At 43.1% G+C, this 19,472-nt stretch overlaps 1 protein-coding gene across 1 annotated transcript in view; it reads left to right on the top strand.

The window, feature by feature from the left end:
- LEMD1 (LEM domain containing 1) overlaps positions 1 to 17,889 on the top strand; it is a 39,862-nt gene extending 21,973 nt beyond the window's left edge. Inside the window, 2 exon segments of the mRNA XM_035280683.3 lie at positions 11,211 to 11,220; positions 14,299 to 17,889. Coding sequence (XP_035136574.2) covers positions 11,211 to 11,220; positions 14,299 to 14,419 — 131 coding nt within the window. The 3' untranslated portion in view covers positions 14,420 to 17,889.
- The last annotated feature ends 1,583 nt before the right edge of the window (positions 17,890 to 19,472 follow it).

Raw genomic sequence — 19,472 nt, 5'->3', positions numbered from 1 at the left:
AAATACAAAAATTCGCTGGGTGTGGTGGCGGGTGCCTGTAATCTCAGCTACTTGGGAGGCTGAGGCAGGAGAATGTCTTGAGCCAAAGAGGTGGAGATTACAGTGACCCAAGATCGAGCCATTGTACTCCAGCCTGGGGAACAAGAAGGAAACACTATCTCCAAAAAAAAAAAAAAAAGTTTAAATAAATTAATAAACAAATAATATAGCTCACAATCCAGTGACATTTAGTACATTCAAAATGCTGTGAAACCACCACCTCTATTTTAGTTCCAAAACATTTTTGTCACCCTAAAATAAAAACAACACCCATTAAGCAGTTACTGCCCGGTTGCCCCACCCCTCCATGCCACCCCACCCCACCCCTGCAGCAGCTATCAATCTGCTTTCTGTTTTAATGGATTTCCTTCTGGATACATTTCACATAAATGGAATCATTCAATGTGTGATGTTTTGTGCCTAGCTTCTTTTGCTTAGTATAAGGTTTTTGAGGTTCATCCATATTGTCCATGGATTTGTATCAGCACTTCATTCCTTTTTATGGCTGAATTATATTCCATTATGTGTACATATCATAATTTGTTTATTTATTCATCCATTGATAGACGTTTGGGTTGTTTCTACCTTTTGGCTGTTGTGAACAGTGCCACTATGAACATTCATGTTCAAGGATTTGAGTACCTGATTTCCAATTTTTTTGGCTAGGTACCTAGGAGTGGAATTGGTGGGTCATTCAGTAATTCTATGTCTAACTTTTGGAGGAAGTGCCAAACTGTGCTCCATTCCGCAGTGGCTGGACCATTTTACATTACCACTAGCAACATATGAGGGTTCCAATTTCTCCACATCCTTGCCAACACTTGCTATTTTCCTCCTTTTTATTTATTTATTTATTTATTTTTTGAGACAGAGTCTTGCTCTGTCACCCAGGCTGGAGTTCAGTGGCAAGATCTCAGCTCACTGCAACCTCTGCCTCCTGGGTTCAGCAATTCTTCTGCCTCAGCTCCCCAAGTCGCTGGGATTACAGGCACATGCCACTGTGCCCGGCTAATTTTTGTATTTTTAGTAGAGACGGGGATTCACCATGTTGGTCAGGCTGGTCTCGAACTCCTGACCTGAAGTAATCCACCCACCTTGGTTTCCCAAAGTGCTGGGATTACAGGGTTGAGCCACCATGCCCGGCCTTTTTTTTTTTTTTTTTTAATAGCCATTCTACTGGGTATAAAGTGATAGCTCATTGTAGTTTGATTTGCATTTCCCTAATGACTAAAGATCTCATCATCTTATGACATCATTATGTCAGGATATGTCATTATCTTATTATAATGAATCTTATGTGCTTATTGGCCACTTCTATATCTTCTTTGGAGAAATGTCTCTTTGCCCATCTTTAGACTGGGGTTGCTTTTGTTTTTGAGTTGTAAGAATTCTTTCTATATTCTAGATAATAGATCACACATATATGATTTGCAAGTTTTTTTCCAGTCTATACATTGTCTTTTTAATTTCTTTTTTTAGGTTTTTTTTTTTTTTTGGCAGAATCTTGTTCCGTTGCCCAGGCTGAGTGCAATGGCACGATCTCAGCTCACTGCAACCTCCTGGGCTCATGTCATTCTCCTTCGTCAGCCTCCTGAGTATCTGAGATTACAGGTACATGCCACCATGCCCAGCTAATTTTTGTATTTTTAGTAGAGACGAGGTTTCACCAGGCTAGCCAGGCTGATCTCAAACTCCTGACCTTGTGATCCACTCACCTCAGCCTCCCAAAGCGCTGGGATTACAGGCATGAGCCACCACACCTGGCCTTTTAAAAAAAAATTTAAACTATGTTGCCCAGGCTAGTCTCAAACTCCTGGACTCAAGCAGTCCACCCGCTGCAGCCTCCTCAGTAGCTGGGACTGTGGGCCTGCACCACCATGCCTGGCTACCTTCTTGATAATGTCCTTTATTGCACAAAAGTTTTCAGAAGTTCGATTATGATGTGTCTTGGCATGGATTTCTTTAGTTTTATCTGATTTGGGTTCATGCAGCTTCTTGATCTGTAGATTTACGTCTTTTGCCAAATTTGGGACATTTTCAGCCATTCTGTCTTTTTTTTTTTCTTCTTTTTTGCAAGAAAGGTTTGAGCTGTGCCTTAGGGAAGCCAGAGGGGCATTTCTTCAAATATCTTTTTTAGCCCCACCTCATTCTTCTGTCCTTTAGGGACCCTGATGACAAATGTTAGGTCTTTCATTACAGTCTTTTTTTTTTTTTTTTTTTTTTTTTGAGACGGAGTTTCCTGCTTGTTACCCAGGCTGGAGTGCAATGGCGCAATCTCGGCTCACTGCAACCTCCGCCTCCTGGGTTCAGGCAATTCTCCTGTCTCAGCCTCCTGAGTAGCTGGGATTACAGGCACGCACCACCATGCCCAGATAATTTTTTGTATTTTTAGTAGAGACGGGGTTTCACCATGTTGACCAGGATGGTCTCGATCTCTTGAACTCGTGATCCACCCACCTCGGCCTCCCAAAGTGCTGGGATTACAGGCTTGAGCCACCGTGCCCGGCCTCATTACAGTCTTATAAGTCCCTGAGACACTGATTGTTTTTTCTGTTTTCTCTCTGTCATTCAGCTTGGGTGATATTGCTCTATCTTCAAATTCATTGATCCTTTTCTCTGTCTTCTCTATTCTGCTGTTGAGCCCATATTTTGTATTTCTTTTCAGTTCTAAATTTTTTTTTTTTTAAGGTAGGATTTTCACTGAAACCTCAAACTCCTGGGCTCAAACAATCCTCCTGCCTCAGCCTCCTGAGTAGCTGGGACTACAGGCACACACTATCATGCCTGGCTAATTTTTTTTATTTTTTATTTTTAGAGACAGGATCTTGCTTTGCTTCGCAAGCTGTCAGTTCTAAAATGTACACTTGGGTTTTTTTTTTTTTTTATATATTCTACTTCTCTGCAAAGAGTTTATATTTTTTTCATTTGTTTCAAACATGCTCAATAGTTCACTGAAATATTTTATGATGGCTGCTTTAAAATCTTGGTGCGATAATTCCAACATTTGTGTCATCTTGGTGTCAGTGTCTATTATTGTCTCCTCCCACAAGACTATGGGTGGTTTTTTTGTTTTTTTTTTGAGATGGAGTCTCACTCTGTCACCAAGGCTGGAATGCAGTGGTGTGATCACAGCTCATTGAAACCTCCGCCTCTTGGGTTCAAGTAATTCTCCTGCCTCAGCCTTCTGAGCAGCTGGGAGTACAGGTGCCTGCCACCACGTCTGGCTCATTTTTGTATTTTTTTTTTTTTTTCTTTTTCTTTTTTTGGTAGAGACAGGGTTTCACCATGTTGGCCAGGCTGGTCTCGAACTCCTGACCTCAAGTGATCCACCTGCCTTGGCCTCCCAAAGTACTGGGATTACAGGCATGAACCACCACGCCTGGCCTTCTGGGTGTTTGTTTGCTTGTTTGTTTGAGATGGAGTTTTGCTCTTGTTGCCCAGGCTAGAGTGCAATGGCATGATCTTGGCTCACCACAACCTCTGCATCCCGGGTTCAAGCTATTCTCCTGCCTCAGCTTCCCGAGTAGCTTGGATTACAGGTGTGAGCCACCACACCCAGCTAATTTTTATTTTTAGTAGAGACGGGGTTTCTCCATGTTGGTCAGGCTGGTCTTGAACTTCCAACCTCAGGCGATCCACCCACTTGATCTCCCAAAGTTCTGGGATAAGCGTGCGCCACCTAGCCCGGCCTTGGGTGGTTTTTAAACCTTCTTTTAGTGGACATTCTCTGACTCTATGCTCGTGGGAAAAGAGGGACACTGCCTCTCTGCTGGTGGAGGTAAAAGTCCAGGCTTCCACTGGGGACATCTTGGGGTGTATGTGGAGGCGGGGGATGCCTTCTTACTGCTGGGCTGCTGAGAGGGGCTCCCACATGGCCTCCTCTGACAACACCCAGGCAGGGAGCAGATGCCCACCTCCTGGGCTTCTGTTTCCAAACAGCCCATCTCCACCCCGACCAGCCAAGATGCATGAGAACCCACATGGGGGTGAAAGTTCAGGCTTCTCATGCACCTTGACTGGTGGGGGTGGAGGTGGGCTGTTTGGCTGCCATAGGGCAGTTAATGTTAAAAAGCTTTTTCCTTACTAGGCTGCCCTTTTTCTTGTCTTTTGGCTTTTCTGGGAGCTTTTTTTGACCTGTATCCCTTGGCGTTTCCAGATTATCAGTTCCTCCAGCACCCAGTCCAGGATATATAAGATAAAAAGAAAACCTCGGGAACTCACCATCTTGTCTTCCCTGAGTCTCGAGTTTCTTGGCCCGTGTGTCTTCTCCCTGTATCTTCCAGAGTCTTCATAGGCTTGTTTTAGGTAAAATTTCCAGGGGGATTGGCTGTACTTAGCAGAATAAATTGGGAGAAGTACATCTACCCCAGTTTTCTCCCAATACCATTTTCCAACGGTCCATTTTTTCAGTTCTGAGCTGCAATGTTAGCTCTTGTCATATATCAAGTTTCCATATATACATCGGATTTTTTGTTTTTGGGGTGTTTTTTTTGAGATTGAGTTTCACTCTTGTTGCCTAGGCTGAAGTGCAATGAAGCAATCTCAGCTCACCACAACCTCCACCTTCCAGGTTCAAGCTATTCTTCTACCTCAGCCTCCTAAGTAGCTGAGATTAGAGGCAGGCACCACCACTCCTGGCTAATTTTGTATTTTTGGTAGAGATGGGGTTTCTCCATGTTGGTCAGGCTGGTCTCGAACTCCCGACCTCAGGTGATCCGCCCACCTCGGCCTCCCAAAATGCTGGGATTACAGACGTGAGCCACCGCACCCAGCCTACATCGGTTATTTTTTAACGGATTATTTATTTCTTTACTTTAAAATTTTCGATTCAGGGGGTACATGTGCAGGTTTGTTACACTGGCACATCGTGCCGTGCTGAGAGTTGGGCTTCTGATGATCTCATCGCCCAAGTAGTCAACACAGTGCCCAATGCTATGTTTTCAGCCCTTGCCCTCCTCATTCCTCCTTTTGGGATCCCTGCTTATTGTTTCCATCTTTGTGTTCCTGCGGATGTAAATGGGTATTTTAATGTTTTTACATTTATTGAAATTTTCTTTAATGTCCTTCAGTAAGGTGGTATAATTTTCTTTTCTTTTCTTTTTTTTTTTTTTTTTTCTGAGACGGAGTTTCACTCTTGTTACCCAGGCTGGAGTGCAATGGCGAGATCTCAGCTCACCGCAACCTCCACCTCCTGGGTTCAGGCAATTCTCCTGCCTCAGCCTCCTGAGTAGCTGGGATTAGAGGCACGCGCCACCGTGCCCAGCTAATTTTTTGTATTTTTGGTAGAGAGGGGGTTTCACCATGTTGACGAGGATGGTCTCGATTTCTTGACCTTGTGATCCACCAGCCTCGGCCTCCCAAAGTGCTGGGATTACAGGCTTGAGCCACCGCGCCCGGCCAAGATTGTATAATTTTCTTGGTAAAGAACATGCTCATCTTTTGTTAGCTTAATTACTAGGTAGGCTTTTAATTTTTGCCTCCATTGGAAATAAGACCTTTTTTAAAGCAAATTTTAAATTGTTACTGGTATATAGAAATGAAGTTGACTTCTGTATGTTGACTTTACAACAATAAACTCTTTGCAATTACAATACTTTTTCTGCAGATTGTTTTGTAGCCTGGTTTGTATATCTTTAATTTCTTTTTTCTTCCTTTCTTTCTTTTTTTTACTGTGCTGGCTAAGACTTTTTACGATAATAGTGAAGGAGAGTGATGACAGTGGACATTCCTTCCTTGGTCCTGATTTTAAAGGAAATCCTTCTAATATTTTACCTTTGAGTATGACTTTTGGTGTAGGTTTTCAAAGATATCTTTTATCAAGTTAAGGAAGTTCCTATTCCTGGTTTACAAAGTTGTTTTGTTTTTTTTTTGAGAAAGAGAGAATGTCGCTCTGTCACCCAGGCGACAGTGGTGTGATCTTGGCTCACTGCAACCTCCGCCTCCCAGATTCAAGAGATTCTCCTGCCTCAGCCTCCCAAGTATCTGGGATTATAGGTGCCCACCACCATGCCTGGCTAATTTTTGTATTTTTAGTAGAGGTGGAGTTTTACCATGTTGGCCAGGCCGGTCTTGAACTCCTGACCTCAAGTGACCCACCCATCTTGGCCTCCCAAAATTCTGAGACTACAGGTGTGAGCCACCTTCCCTGGTTACTTACTAGAAAATTTTTTAAAAATCAGGAATGGAGATGATCATAAGGTTTTTAACCTTATTTTTTTTGTTTTATTTTTAGAATAAAATTTTTATCTTATTTTCAACCTCATTCCTTGGCTGTATGGGTTTTTAACCTTTCTTTTGTTGATGTGGTACAGATAATTTTTAAATCCTTTTAATTCAAAATCATTACTTGGGTTAAGAGAACACAACATTTTAATAAAAGCTTTATCAAATCAGGATTCAGGTAAAAACAATGAAGTAAAAGTCTGCTATGATTATAGATCTTTTACTAACTCAATAATTTTTAGTCAATAAAGGGATTTGGAGTTAACTCAGTTTTAAAGGTCTGTAAATCAAAAGGAGGTTGGTTTTTTTTTTTTCTGCCTGTAAGCAGGTCACAACTTCCAGTTTGCTATGTCATTTGTAAAAGTGTCCAATTCTACATGTAGGCCTTTATGAAATAATTGCATTATTGAATTAGAGTAACTGGAGAATGTATTATGTTTCAGTTTGTAGAGAATGCAATCTCCACGTTTCAGGGACATCCCTGCCTTCTGACTTCTCCAAGTCCAGTGGTAAGGGATCTTGGGAGAAGACGAGAAAGAAAGGGTAGGAAGCTGGGCTCAGCACCTTTTTCTTGACTACCTATAATTGGCCTGTGAAATTTTGGCCAGCTTCAGGCCTACACGGTAAATATATGTTCTGTGGAAATGCGAACAAACTTGTATTTCTTCATGGACAGATAGTGACAGCTTTAGTCAAGGTAGATTGTTTTAAAAAAAAACAAATGTAGGCGGGGCGTGGTGACTCATGCCTGTAATCCTAACACTTTGAGAGGCTGAGGCTGGCAGATCACCTGAGGTCAGGGATTCAAGATCACCCTGGCCAAAATAGTGAAACCCCATCTCTACTAAAAATACAAAAATTAGCCAGGCATGGTGGCATGCACCTGTAATCTCAGCTACTTAGGAGGCTGAGGCAGGAGAATCGCTTGAACCCTGGTGGTGGAGGTTGCAGTGAGCTGAGATCTCGCCAATGCACTCCAGCCTGGGCAACAGAGCAAGACTCCATCCCCCCAAAAAACCCAAAAACCAAAAAAACAAATATACTTTTTGATGATTTTAATGGGAACACAAAATGATTATTGTTCTTTCTGGCTCTGGATATTAGCCCACTGTTTTGTAGTTAACTATAATGTGATACAGTATGACAGAAAGTATCATACACAATATTCTTTCTGATTGACTATGATATACCTAAGTAGGCCAGAATTACCACAAAATAGTCCACCTGGAAAAAAAATCTTATGAAAATGCCAATTCATCCAAGATGTTTAAGAATGGAAATACTAGCTAAAAATGTTACTTCCATAAGAAATTAATGATTGTGATAACTTATAAGTTAATGAACAATTTTTCAATACATATTTTGACATATTTTCAATGATGAGTTCTTGTATAATAACAGAAATATATTTTTTTGAAAGCATTGGAGCCAGGATATCTGGGTTTAAATTATAGCTATGCCTTGTATGAATTGTGTTATCTAGGGCAAATGATTTAGCTCCCTATGCCTCTATTTTCTCCTCTGTAAAATGGTGACTGTAATAATTACCTCCTAGAGTTGTTAGAAAGATTAAGTGAGTTGGGTGGGCTCTGTGACTCATGCTTGTAATCTCAGCACTTTGGGAGGCCAGGGCGGGTGGATCACAAAATTAGGAGTTCAAGACCAGTCTGGCCAAGATGGCAAAACCCCGTCTCTACTAAAAATACAAAAAATTAGCCAGGCTTGGTGGCGGGCGCGTGTAATCCCACCCACTCGGGAGGCTGAAGCAGAGAATTGCTTGAACCCAGGAGGTGGAGGTTGCAGTGAGCCAAGATCACACCACTGCACTCCAGCCTGGGTAACAGAGCAAGATTCTGTCTCAAAAATAAAAATAAAGATAAAGATTAAGTGAATTGAAGTATGTTAAATGCCAAAAATAATAGATATTCAGAACACGATATTCCTCATTCCCTCCACTACCATGCTGCAGTACCATGTGACTATGGGCAGGGACTATGGGCCCCACTGCCTCGCCCCTGTGTGAGCACGGGAGAGCTACTTAAACGCTCTATGCCTCAGGGTTCCCATCTGTAAAACGGGCATAAGAAAAGTACCTTTCTCATAGGATGGTTTTTAGAATGAAATTAGTTTATTGATGTAAAATGCTTAGAATGGGGCCTGGAGCACAGGGAATGCCACATACATGCCAGCCAGTGTTGCGGTGAGACACTCACAGTTTGTTGTATTGGCATATTTCTGACTTACGACTTTTACTTTTTTTGAGACAGAATCTCATTCTGTCACCCAGGCTGGAGTGCAATGGCATGATCTTAGCTCACTGCAACCTCCACCTCCCGGGTTCAAGTGATTTTTCTGCCTCAGCCTCCCAAGTAGCTGGGACTACAGGCAAGTGCCACCACACCTGACTAAAATTTGTATTTTTAGTAGAAATTGGGTTTCACTATATTGGCCAGGATGGTCTTGAATGCCTGACCTCATGATCTGCCTGCCTGGGCCTCCCAAGGTGCTGGGATTACAGGTGTGAGCCACTGAACCTGCCCACACTACTTTTATAACTAACTACAGCTGTGGCCAGCAGTATCCTTCAGGTCTTGGGAGGGAGTGTGGTGGAATTTTTGGCCTTCAGTGCCGAGGATATAGTGAAGGGGGTGGAAAAGCAGAGGGGGCCACATATTCCTCAGCTCTGGGCTCCAAATGCTTTGCTAAAACAGCCATCTTTGCAGATTTTAGCTCCAGGCCTAAGGAGAAGAGAACAAAGATATTGTGTGTCTCCTGGGTGCCTTTTGCCCTCACTGAGCCACTGCTTTAATAAACACCAATATTTTTTAGCTCCACTGTAAATGTTGTTTATAGTGAAAATCATATTATAACAGCGTTAATGGAATTTTTTAAAAGATGAAATATAAATCAACCACAAACACACCACTTGATACAAAAACTGATTTTATTTTTTCAATTTACCTCATTTGTGTTTATGTGCATATCTAGTATATGTTTACACAGTAGACATCACTGTGTGTACAATTTTATACCCTATTTATTAACACTAATCGATAACCCTTTTCTCTGTTATATGGTCTTTATAATAGTAATTATTACTGATGGCTGCAGAGCCATCAGTGGATAGGCCACAATTAATCCATTTTTGAAAATCACAATGTCCACCTTCTACATACTGCAGGAGAACTCTACATATGAATGATAGTAAAGAAAACATATTGTAAAAGAAAAGGAAGTAAAAGGCCTAAATCTCCTTATGGCACAAGGGGAGTATCTGATTGCCTAGGGGCTGTGAAATTCTATCATTCGATTTTGCAACAGACTTCTACCGCAAATGCTTTATTTCACGTATCTATTTTTAAATTTAAGAGAATTAAAAAGAAGTTGCATGTGATGGGTCTATTGTCTATTTTTGTATATGCTTAAAATTTTCCATAAGTAAAAAAGGTTAAAAACAAAGAATTTGCTTATAAATGATTTTTCCAATACCCTTGGAAATAGCTTGAAATATCTCTTGGTGAGCATGCCAACACTAGCCCACATGGCACCTTTGTGGGAAATTTCAAAGTACCTCTTCCTCAAGAGCCTTAACTTCCCTGTTCCTGGAAGGGTATGTGGTAAGGGTATGTAAATCTACTGTCTACATGGGGAAAGGTGTTTCCTTGCATGTGGCGCTCTCGTGCTATGCACAACTTCCCACATATGCAAAGGCCTCGCTTGGGTATCGCTAAACCACTGTTGAGAACGTCTTTAAGAAGGGGGCACAGGGAGTACGGGGGAAGGGGAGGAGGCTGTAGCTGTTTCATCGTTGGTGACCTGTGCTGGGTAGAGGGTGACTGGCAGTGCATGACGCTACAGCAAGCCATGCCCACTGGGCTGGGACCCTTGGGCCTGCCATAGGTCATAGTCCTCACCTGCTGGAGGGGTGTGCTCCGTTGTGGTGTACTGACCACATCCTTGCTAAAACCCAGGCTCTCCTTCCTCCTGGTAGCTCCATGATGAACTCGGATGCCCAAGTGCCCATCCACTCTCGGACTCTCCATAATGGAAGCTCCAGTCCAGTCTATTTTGGGATTGCGGTCATTACTCTCCTCTTCACTTCCCTTGTGCTTCTGGTTCTGTCCTGGTCTTGGTCAGTCCTTTTCCTATCTGACGCCAGTCCCAGCTCCTTCTACCACTCCTGGGAATTCTCCAGTTCCTGATTCACTGTCTATCTTACGGAAAGATATTATGTCAGAAGGCGCCTCTTATGTCTAAGGGTCCTTCCAGCAGGGGAGTAGATGGCAAGTTACCAATGGCCCCACATGTTAGATACTGTGGCTTGATTTAAAGAGAAACAGGAGACAGCTCCATGAGATCCAACAGATGGTCTGATTAGGGAAGAAGGAAGCCAGTGCAGAACAATTACAAAATAACCATGCTCGGTAGTGAGCTGTTTAGGACAGGGACGGCTTGGCAAGCCCTTCTGAAATCTTCACAGCAGGCTTCAGGCCTGGCACTCAGCAGCATGCACCAAATGTTTGTTAAATGAATAAATAAAACATAAGGGCCGGGTGCAGCGGCTCATACCTGTAATCCCAGCACTCTGGGAGGCTGAGACGGGTAGATTGCTTGAGATCAGGAGTTCAAGAGCAGCCTAGCCAACAGGCCAAATCCCCGGCTCTACTAAAAATATTGTTTTAAAAATTAGCCAGGCATGGTGGAGCTTGCCTGTAATGTCAGCTACTCAGAAGGCGGAGGCAAGAGAACAGCCTTAACCCAGGAGGCAGAGGTCACAGTGAGCTGAGATTGTGCCACTACACTCCAGTCTGGGTGACTCTGTCTCCAAAAACAAACAAAACACTACAGTACAACATGTGTATATTAGGGCTGAAGAAATATAGCATAGAAGAGTGATCTGAGTGGGTGAGAGTAATAAAGGTTTCCTACAGGAGGGAAATTAGTTTCAGAAACTGAAGGGTGGAGAGGAGTCTAGTGTAGAGGTCCAAGCACATAGTTCTCCACTGATAATACTGTGTGGCCTCTAGCAAGTTACTTAACCTTTCTGTGCCTCAGACTCATTTCCAAAACAGAATAGTGCTTACTAGATGGGTGGCTCGCTCCCTCGCAGGTGGCGCTCACTAGAAGGCCTCAGTGAGTTCATGGGTACATGGGGCTTAGCGCTTGATCGATGGAATTAGCAACATCATCTGACACCCTATCTTCACATACCTGGGAGCCCCCCACAATTGCTTCTACTTCTTTTACAAAACATTTCATTTTCCTAAATTATTTTCTAGTTCTTGTTCATAGTCAACTTGTTTTGTTAAAATAACTTTTTTCTTTGTGTAAAATGATGCATGCTCATACAAGAAAAGAGTTCCAAGCAACAAAGTACAAGTGAAGGAGCAAAACAGAGTGATATTTGAGAACAGAGTGCTGCTCTCATCATGTGCCCTAGTCACTGCCATGCGTAGTGTCTCATGTGAGTCACTGAAGTCAAATACTACTCCATGGAACGTGGATGTTTTCGCTAATTCTAGAATAAAGGCAAACTGAAGTTTGTATTATAAAGTGCTAAACTACCTTGTGTGCCAAAAACTTTTATCAGTCTTTGGATTACGTGACTTTTTCTAGAACAAAAACTAAGGTTATTTGAACAAGACATTGGAAATAAATTCCTCTTGACATTTTCTTTCTGTTTATCAGAGGCTCGAGGCTTCCACCACTAAACCCAAAGCTGTAGATACCTATTGCCTGGATTATAAGCCTTCCAAGGGAAGAAGGTAATGGTGTTTTTTAGCATGTGTGGAAATTGATATTATTGTATTCTGTAACCCTGGAAAAAACTCATTATTCAGATTTCTTTGAAGGGTTGAGCCTCAAAAGAATCTGTTGAGAAAGGAGAAAGATTTGTAATATCCAACAATTTTCAAGCCAGAGTTTCTAGCTCATTGCTCATAGTTAGAGATAAGGAAATTGGCCCGGGAGAATTGGAAGGACAGGGCAAAAGTCACAATGGACTGAGAGCACAGCCCAGGTTTCCTGATGTGTAACCATTTGAAAACATTTTTTTTTTTTCAATTTGTGTCTTGGATCATGAGGAAGAGGCAAAAAATTTTTTTTAAAAGAATACAAATATTCAGTTAAATCGGAGAAATAAGACCTAGGTTTCAATAGGTTAGTAGAGTAGCTTTAGTTAACAATAACCTATTGTACAGTTCAAAATAGCTAGAAGAGAATAATTTAAACATTCCTAGTATATAGGGAAGATAAATATTTAAGGTGATAGACATCCCAATTACCCTGATTGATCTTTACATACTATATGAAGGTAGTAGAATAGCACATGTTGGCTGGGCCAGTGGCTCATGCCTGTAATCCCAGCACTTTGGGAGGCTGAGGTAGGAGTATCACTTGAGGCCAGTAGTTTAGATCAGCCTAAGCAAAATAGAGAGACCCTGTCTCTGCAGAAAAGTTAAAAAATTAGCCAGGCATAGTGGTATGTGCTTTTACTCCCAAGTTCCTGTTACTTGGGAGACGATGCAGAAGGATCAGTTGAGCCTAGGAGTTCAAGGCTGCAATGCAGTGAGCTATGATCGTGCCACTGCACTCCAGCCTGGGCGACAGAGTGAGACCCTGTCTCAAAAAATATATATGTAATATAAAATCACATATTCCCCAAAATATGTACATCTATTTTGTATCGATTTTTCAAAAGGAATAAAAAGAGCAGGTAATTGAAATAAAAGCTGAAGACAGGCAATTGTATTAGAAAGTAAAGCTTTCTGGGCCAGGTGCGGTGGCTCACATCTGTAATCCCAGCACTTTGTGAAGCCGAGGTGGGTGGATCACAAGGTCAGGAGTTCGAGACCAGCCTGGCCAAGATGGTGAAACCCTATCTCTACTAAAAAAAAAAAAAAAAGGAGAAGAAGAAGAAAGAAAGAATAGAAAGTAAACCTTTCTGGAGAGTCTTCTAACTCCTGAATAAACTTCAGCAGGTTTTGCAGAATTAGAATAGTGGTAACACAAGGCTCTCGCTAGAAAGTTTCAGGAAGTACTCTTGCCCTTTTAAGTGTAAAATAAGCAGATTGCAAAGGTGCTTTTTCTCTCCACCCTGAAAGGTGGTGTTTGTACCTGAGAAGGGAGGAAGGAGAGGGCCTGAGTACTGTGGCTTCCCATCCACTTGTGCAATTTCCCAGCCAGGACTTGGGGATCTACAAGGCCCATGCCAAGTTAGGCTCGATGCCGGCACTGAGAGTGTTACTCAAGTAGGGGAAACAATGAAGAAATGCTTTGTGGGATTTGAGAGACCTAACATCCCCCAATACCCTGTTAATATCACTTGATGAAATTAGAGACTGGGCATAACAGCTCACGCCTGTAATCCCAGCACTTTGGGAGATCAAGGTAGGAGGATCCCTTGAGACCAGGAGTTTGAGACCAGCCTGGGCAACATGGTGAGCCCTTGTCTCTACAAAAAAAAAAATTTTTTAAATCTTTATGGAGGTCTCATTCTGTCACCCAGACTGGAGTGCAGTGGCACAATCATAACTCACTGCAGCCTCAAACTCCTGGGCTCAGCTGATCCTCCAGTCTCAGCCTCCACACCCAACTGATTTTTATATTTTTTGTAGAGAAAGGGTTTCAAACCCCTGGGCTCAAGCAATCTGCCTGCCTTGTCCTCCCAAAATGCTGGGATTACAGGCATGAACCACTACAACTGTCCCTCAAAAAAAAATTTTTTTTTAAATTATCTGGGTGTGGGAGCATGTACCTGTGGTCTCAGCTACTCAAAAGGCTGAGTTAGGAGGATCTCTTGAGCCCAGGAGGTCAAGGCTGCAGTGAGCTGTGATTGAACCACTGCACTCCATCCTGGGCAGCAGAACAAGACCCTGTCTCAAAAAAATAAATTAGCATAGGTTTTTAGTGAGGAGAGGTTACCTCTAAAGCTCCACCATGACTGTACTCTGGGACCTCAAGACCCACACACTTTAAGGGGGTGCTCAGGTGTACTGGAGCTGTCCACAATCCTAAGAGCCACTGATATGTTCACAGGTGACTGCAAGAGCACCAAGCACCAGAATCACATATGGGACTATCACCAAGGAGAGAGACTACTGCACAGAAGACCAGACTGCGGAGAGCTGGAGAGAAGAAAGTTTCCCAGTGGGCATGAGGCTTGCTGTGCTTGGTATTTTCATCATTGCGGTGTTTGTCTACCTAACTGTGGAAAATAAGTTGTTATTTGGTTAAGTAATTTAGGAGCAAAGCAATGCTCCAAGTGAGGCCTCCTACTTCAGGAAAGAACCAAAAAACTACCCTGAAGAGCAAGCCTAGCCCGCAGCCCTCCCTTGCAGGGAGCCTTCCCTTGCTCTGTGCTCCTCTCACAGATCTGCATCTGGGCTCAGCCAGGTGGAAGGAGCCAGTGAAAAAACCAGGCACCTGTGTTAAGAGCGTGATGGTTAGGAAATCCCCCAAGTCATGTCAGCTCTCATTAAAGGTGCTTCCATATTTGAGCAGGCGTCAAACAAGGAAACTGTCTGGCATTTTTCTTTCTAACTATGGTGACAAGCCATAGCTTCTAATTGTATAGCCAACTCTGGGAAACAGCTAATTTACAGCAGAGGAATGTGTCTGGTTTAGCAAACACAAAGGAATGTTCAACATAATGAAAACAATTTAGAACAGGATAGCATTTTTGCTTTTGAAACTTAGCAAGGTTCTAAAACATTACAATCTGACAAGGGAGTGTAATAATCATGGCCTCCGGGACCAGGCAGAGCTATGTAGGCACCCAGCTCCTCTCTTTATCAGCGCCATGACCTTGGGTGAGTTAGTTATCCTCCTTGAGTTTCAATTTCAACTTTCAAAAACAGGGTAGAATAGGCCTCTTAAGGAGATGAAGAATTTGAGGAAATAATGTGCGTAATGTACTTAGTGTGGTCCACACCTGACTGTGGCAAGCACTCAATAAATGCTGAAGCAATGTTCTACTTTGGCACAATATGGGAGGAGCTAATTCTAGATACAAAAAAGCACCAAAGGCTGGGCATGGTGACTCACGCCTGTGATCTCAGCACTTTGGGAGGCTGAGGTAGGTAGATCACTTGAGGTTGAGAGTTTGAGACCTGCCTGGCCAACATGGTGAAACCTCATCTCTACTAAAAATACAAAAAATCAGCTGGGCATGGCAGGGCACGCCTGTAGTCCTAGCTACGTGGGAGGCTGAGGCAGGAGAATTGCTTAAACCCAGGAGGTGGAGGTTGCAGTGAACCGAGATCATGCCACTGCACTCCAGCCTGGGCAACAGAGCAAGGCTCCGTCTTAAAAAAAAAAACAAAAAGCACCAAGATACATAGCACACAAGAAATTTACTGTAGCAATTCTTATGGCAGCTAAAACATAAAATCTACCCAAATGTCCAACAGTAGGGGAATAGTTTAATAAATGGAAGTATAACCTCCTGATAGATAATTATGCAACAGTTAAAAATGTTAACAATGAGTACATCGCAATATAGAAAATGCTCATTTTTCAAAAAAGTTTTAAATAGCCTTATTGTGGCAGGTTAAGATGGGGGAATTGCTTGAGCACAGGAGTTCAAGGCTGCAGTGAGCTGTGATCACAGTACTTCACTCCAGCCTGGGCAACAGAATGAGGCCCTGTCTCTTAAAAAAAAAAAATACACAGAGAGAGAGAGAATTTTTTTTTTTTTTGAGATGGAGTGTTGTTCTTGTTGCCCATGCTGGGGTGCAATGGTGTGGTCTAGGCTCACTGAAACCTCCACCTCCTGGGTACAAGTGATTTTCCTGCCTCAGCCTCCTAAGTAGCTGTGATTACAGGTGCCCACCATCATGCCCAGCTAATTTTTTTTTGTATTTTTAGTAGAGATGGGGTTTCACCGTGTTGACCTGGCTGGTCTTGAACTCCCAAGCACTCCTGAAGTGCTGGGATTACAGGCTTGAGCCACCATTCCCGGCCTAGAGAGATATATTTTATATCCCATACAATTCACCTACTTAGAGTTACAATTCAATGATTTTTAGTATATTCATAGAATTATGCAACCATTCCCACAATAAATTTTAGAATATTTTCATCACTCCAAAAAGAAATCCTTAAGGTGCTATTTTAATAGTAAACAAAGAAGGACACAAATTTGTTGTACCATATTATGACAACTGCACAACATTGGAAGAAAATATGTCGAAATGTTAAGAGTACTGTGGTGACTGGGGCTCTAATTTTTCCCCCTATTTCTACATTTTTATATTTTCAAAGATTTCTGTAAGCAGTGTGTATCAGTTTGCTAATGAAATAATATAAATATAAATATTAATTTAAAAAAATTGCATTCTGTATGGATGTGGTGGCTCAACACTTTGGGAGGCTGAGGTGGGAGGATCGCTTGAGGCCAGGGGGTCGAGAACAGCCTGGACAACACAGCAAGAAGCAGAAGAAATTTTTGAAAAATTGCATAGTGTATTACAGTTTGACTGCAAGGACCGTAAAACTCTAATAAGGCTGGCTTAAACAAATAGCGATTCATTTTTATCTCATAGAAGGAAGTCTAGGGCTGGGCACGATGGCTCACGCCTATAATCCCAGCATTTTGGGAGGCCGAAGTGGGCAAATCACCTGAGGTTGGGAGTTTGAGTCCAGCCTGACCAACATGAAAAACCCCTGTCTCTACTAAAAATACAAAATTAACTGGGCATGGTGGTGCATGCCTGTAGTCCTAGCTACTTGAGAGGCAGAGGCAGGAGAATCGCTTGAACCCAGGAGGTGGAGGTTGCAGTGAGCTGAGACTGCATCATTGTACTCCAGCCTGGGCAACAAGAGTGAAACTCCGTCTCAAAAAAAAAAAAAAAAAAAGTCTAGAGTTTAAGATGTTCAATATTGTTTCAAATGACCAAAAATGTGGTATAATTCTGATTCAACAACCAACTGCAGAAAAAACTATGATCAACAAGATGTGAAACTGACCGGATTTTTGGTGGTATTCAGAGAGGTTTGGTCTGACTGAGCTGCAGCAGCTGTCTTACTCCCAGGGGAAACATCAAAAGGCTAAGAGAATCCCAGACACTGGCCTGACACCTTGGAGCTACTGAAATTCCAAGAAGAGTCCAGAAAATGGCCATCACATTATCACTTAAGGCAGGACCTTAGGACTAACCACATCTCTTCTCCTGCTCTACATTACATATTTCATCCTGAGCAGCAGGGGAGGCTGAGAAAGTAGGCCCTGGAGCCTCAGCAGCCTCTGTGTTAGACAGACAAGGGAGAAGAGGATTGGACATGGGACTAAGCAGAACCAACCTATGGTGGTGGCCACATGTGCTTAGAAAAGGAACTTCTGTTGTGTTGTTTTGTTTGTTTGTTTTGAGACATGGTCTAACTCTATTACCCAGGCTGGAGTGTGGCGGATCACTGCAACGTCTACCTCCCAGGCTCCACCAAACCTCTGACCTCAGCCTCCCGAGTAGCTGGGACTACAGGCCCATGCCACCACACCTAGCTAATATTTTTGTATTTTTTATAAAGATGGGGTTTCATCATGTTGTCCATGCTGGTCCCAAACTCCTGGGCCCACGTGATCCTCCCAAAGTGCTCGGTTGGCAGGTATGAGCCACTGTGCCCCACCAAAATGTGTGTTCTTAATAAAACCAAACATAAAAAATAAAACTTCTAGAAAGTTTCCTCCATTATTTTCAGCTTTTCCCAGTTCTTTTATGTCAGAATCCTGGAATCAGTTTAAAGAGACTGCACAAGACAATTACTTTTGTGTCTGACCAATCAAGGTATGAGTCCCCAACCAGCAATACCAGCATCTCAGGCTCTGTCCCAACTACTGAGCCAGAATCTGCATTTTGACAGGCTCCCAGGTGACTCCTACCCAAATTAAAGTTTGTGAAGCATTATGGTGGCCTATCCCTATCAAATGCTGTGACATAGTGATGTAGTAAAAAATGCATATTTTGTCTCTGCCCCTGGTTTCTGGCACATAGTTCCTAAAACTCTTGGAATCTCCTGAGTGGCAAGAGTGTCTTCTGTGTGATATTTGAGATGACTGGTGGCTGGGGGCCCCTAGACAGCTTCAGGATGGGGACTGATCACCAGAAAGACCAAGGCAGGATCTCAGGGTTGGAACTTTCAGTCCCATCCCCGCAACTTCCAGGAAAGGGAGATGAGCTGGAGGTTAAGTGGATCACCAATGACCAATGATTTCATCAATCACGCCTTCATAACGAAGCCTCCATAAAAACCCAAAATAATTGGGTTCAGAAGCAGGTTCTGGATAGCCGAACCTGTGAAGGTGCCTGGAGGGTGGAGTGCTGGAGCGAGCACAGAGCTCTGCGCCCCTTCCCACATGCTTTGCCCCGTGTGTCTCTTCCATCTTGCTGCTCATCTGTACCCTTTATTATTAAACCAACACAGGCCGGGCACGGTGGCTCACCCCTGTAATCCCAGCCCTTTGGGAGGCCGAGGCGGGTGGATCATGAGGTCAAGAGATCGAGACCAACCAGGTCAACATGGTGAAACCCCGTCTCTACTAAAGATACAAAAAATTAGCTGGGCATGGTGGCGCGTGCCTGTAATCCCAGCTACTCAGGAGGCTGAGGCAGGAGAATTGCCTGAACCCAGGAGGCAGAGGTTGCAGTGAGCTGAGATCGCGCCACTGCACTCCAGCCTGGGTAACAAGAGCGAAACTCCATCTCAATAAATAAATAAATAAACCAATACATGCAGGGAAAGCATTTCCCTTAGTTTTGTGAACCACCCTAGCAAATTAATCTAACCCAAGGAGAGGGTCCTGGGAACCTTGATTTATAGCTGGTTGATCGGAAGGACAGGTCACAATGTGAGGTTCGTAACTGGCATTGGAAGTGGGGGGCACTCTTCTGAGACTGAGCTCTGAACCTGTGAGATCTGATGCCGTGTCCAGGCAGACGGTGTTGGAATCGAATTTAAATTATAGGTCATCCTGTTGGTGTCAGATGGAGAATTTGCTGTCAGAATTGCTTGGTGTGAGGGGACAAAACCCACACATCTGGTGTCAGAAGTGTGGTGGAGGGTGAGAGTAGGAAAGACACTTTTGTTGACAGGTGTGGTAACTCACACCTGCAATCCCAACACTTTGGGAGGCTGAGGCAGGCAGATCACTTGAGCTCAGGAGTTTGAGACCAGTCTGAGCAACATGGCAAAACCCTGTCTCTTCAAAAAATACG

Source organism: Callithrix jacchus, chromosome 19 (assembly GCF_049354715.1).
Source record: "Callithrix jacchus isolate 240 chromosome 19, calJac240_pri, whole genome shotgun sequence".
Classification (NCBI taxonomy): domain Eukaryota; kingdom Metazoa; phylum Chordata; class Mammalia; order Primates; family Cebidae; genus Callithrix; species Callithrix jacchus.
Note: the sequence above shows the minus strand (reverse complement) of the source record. Positions and strands in the feature narration are given on the sequence as shown.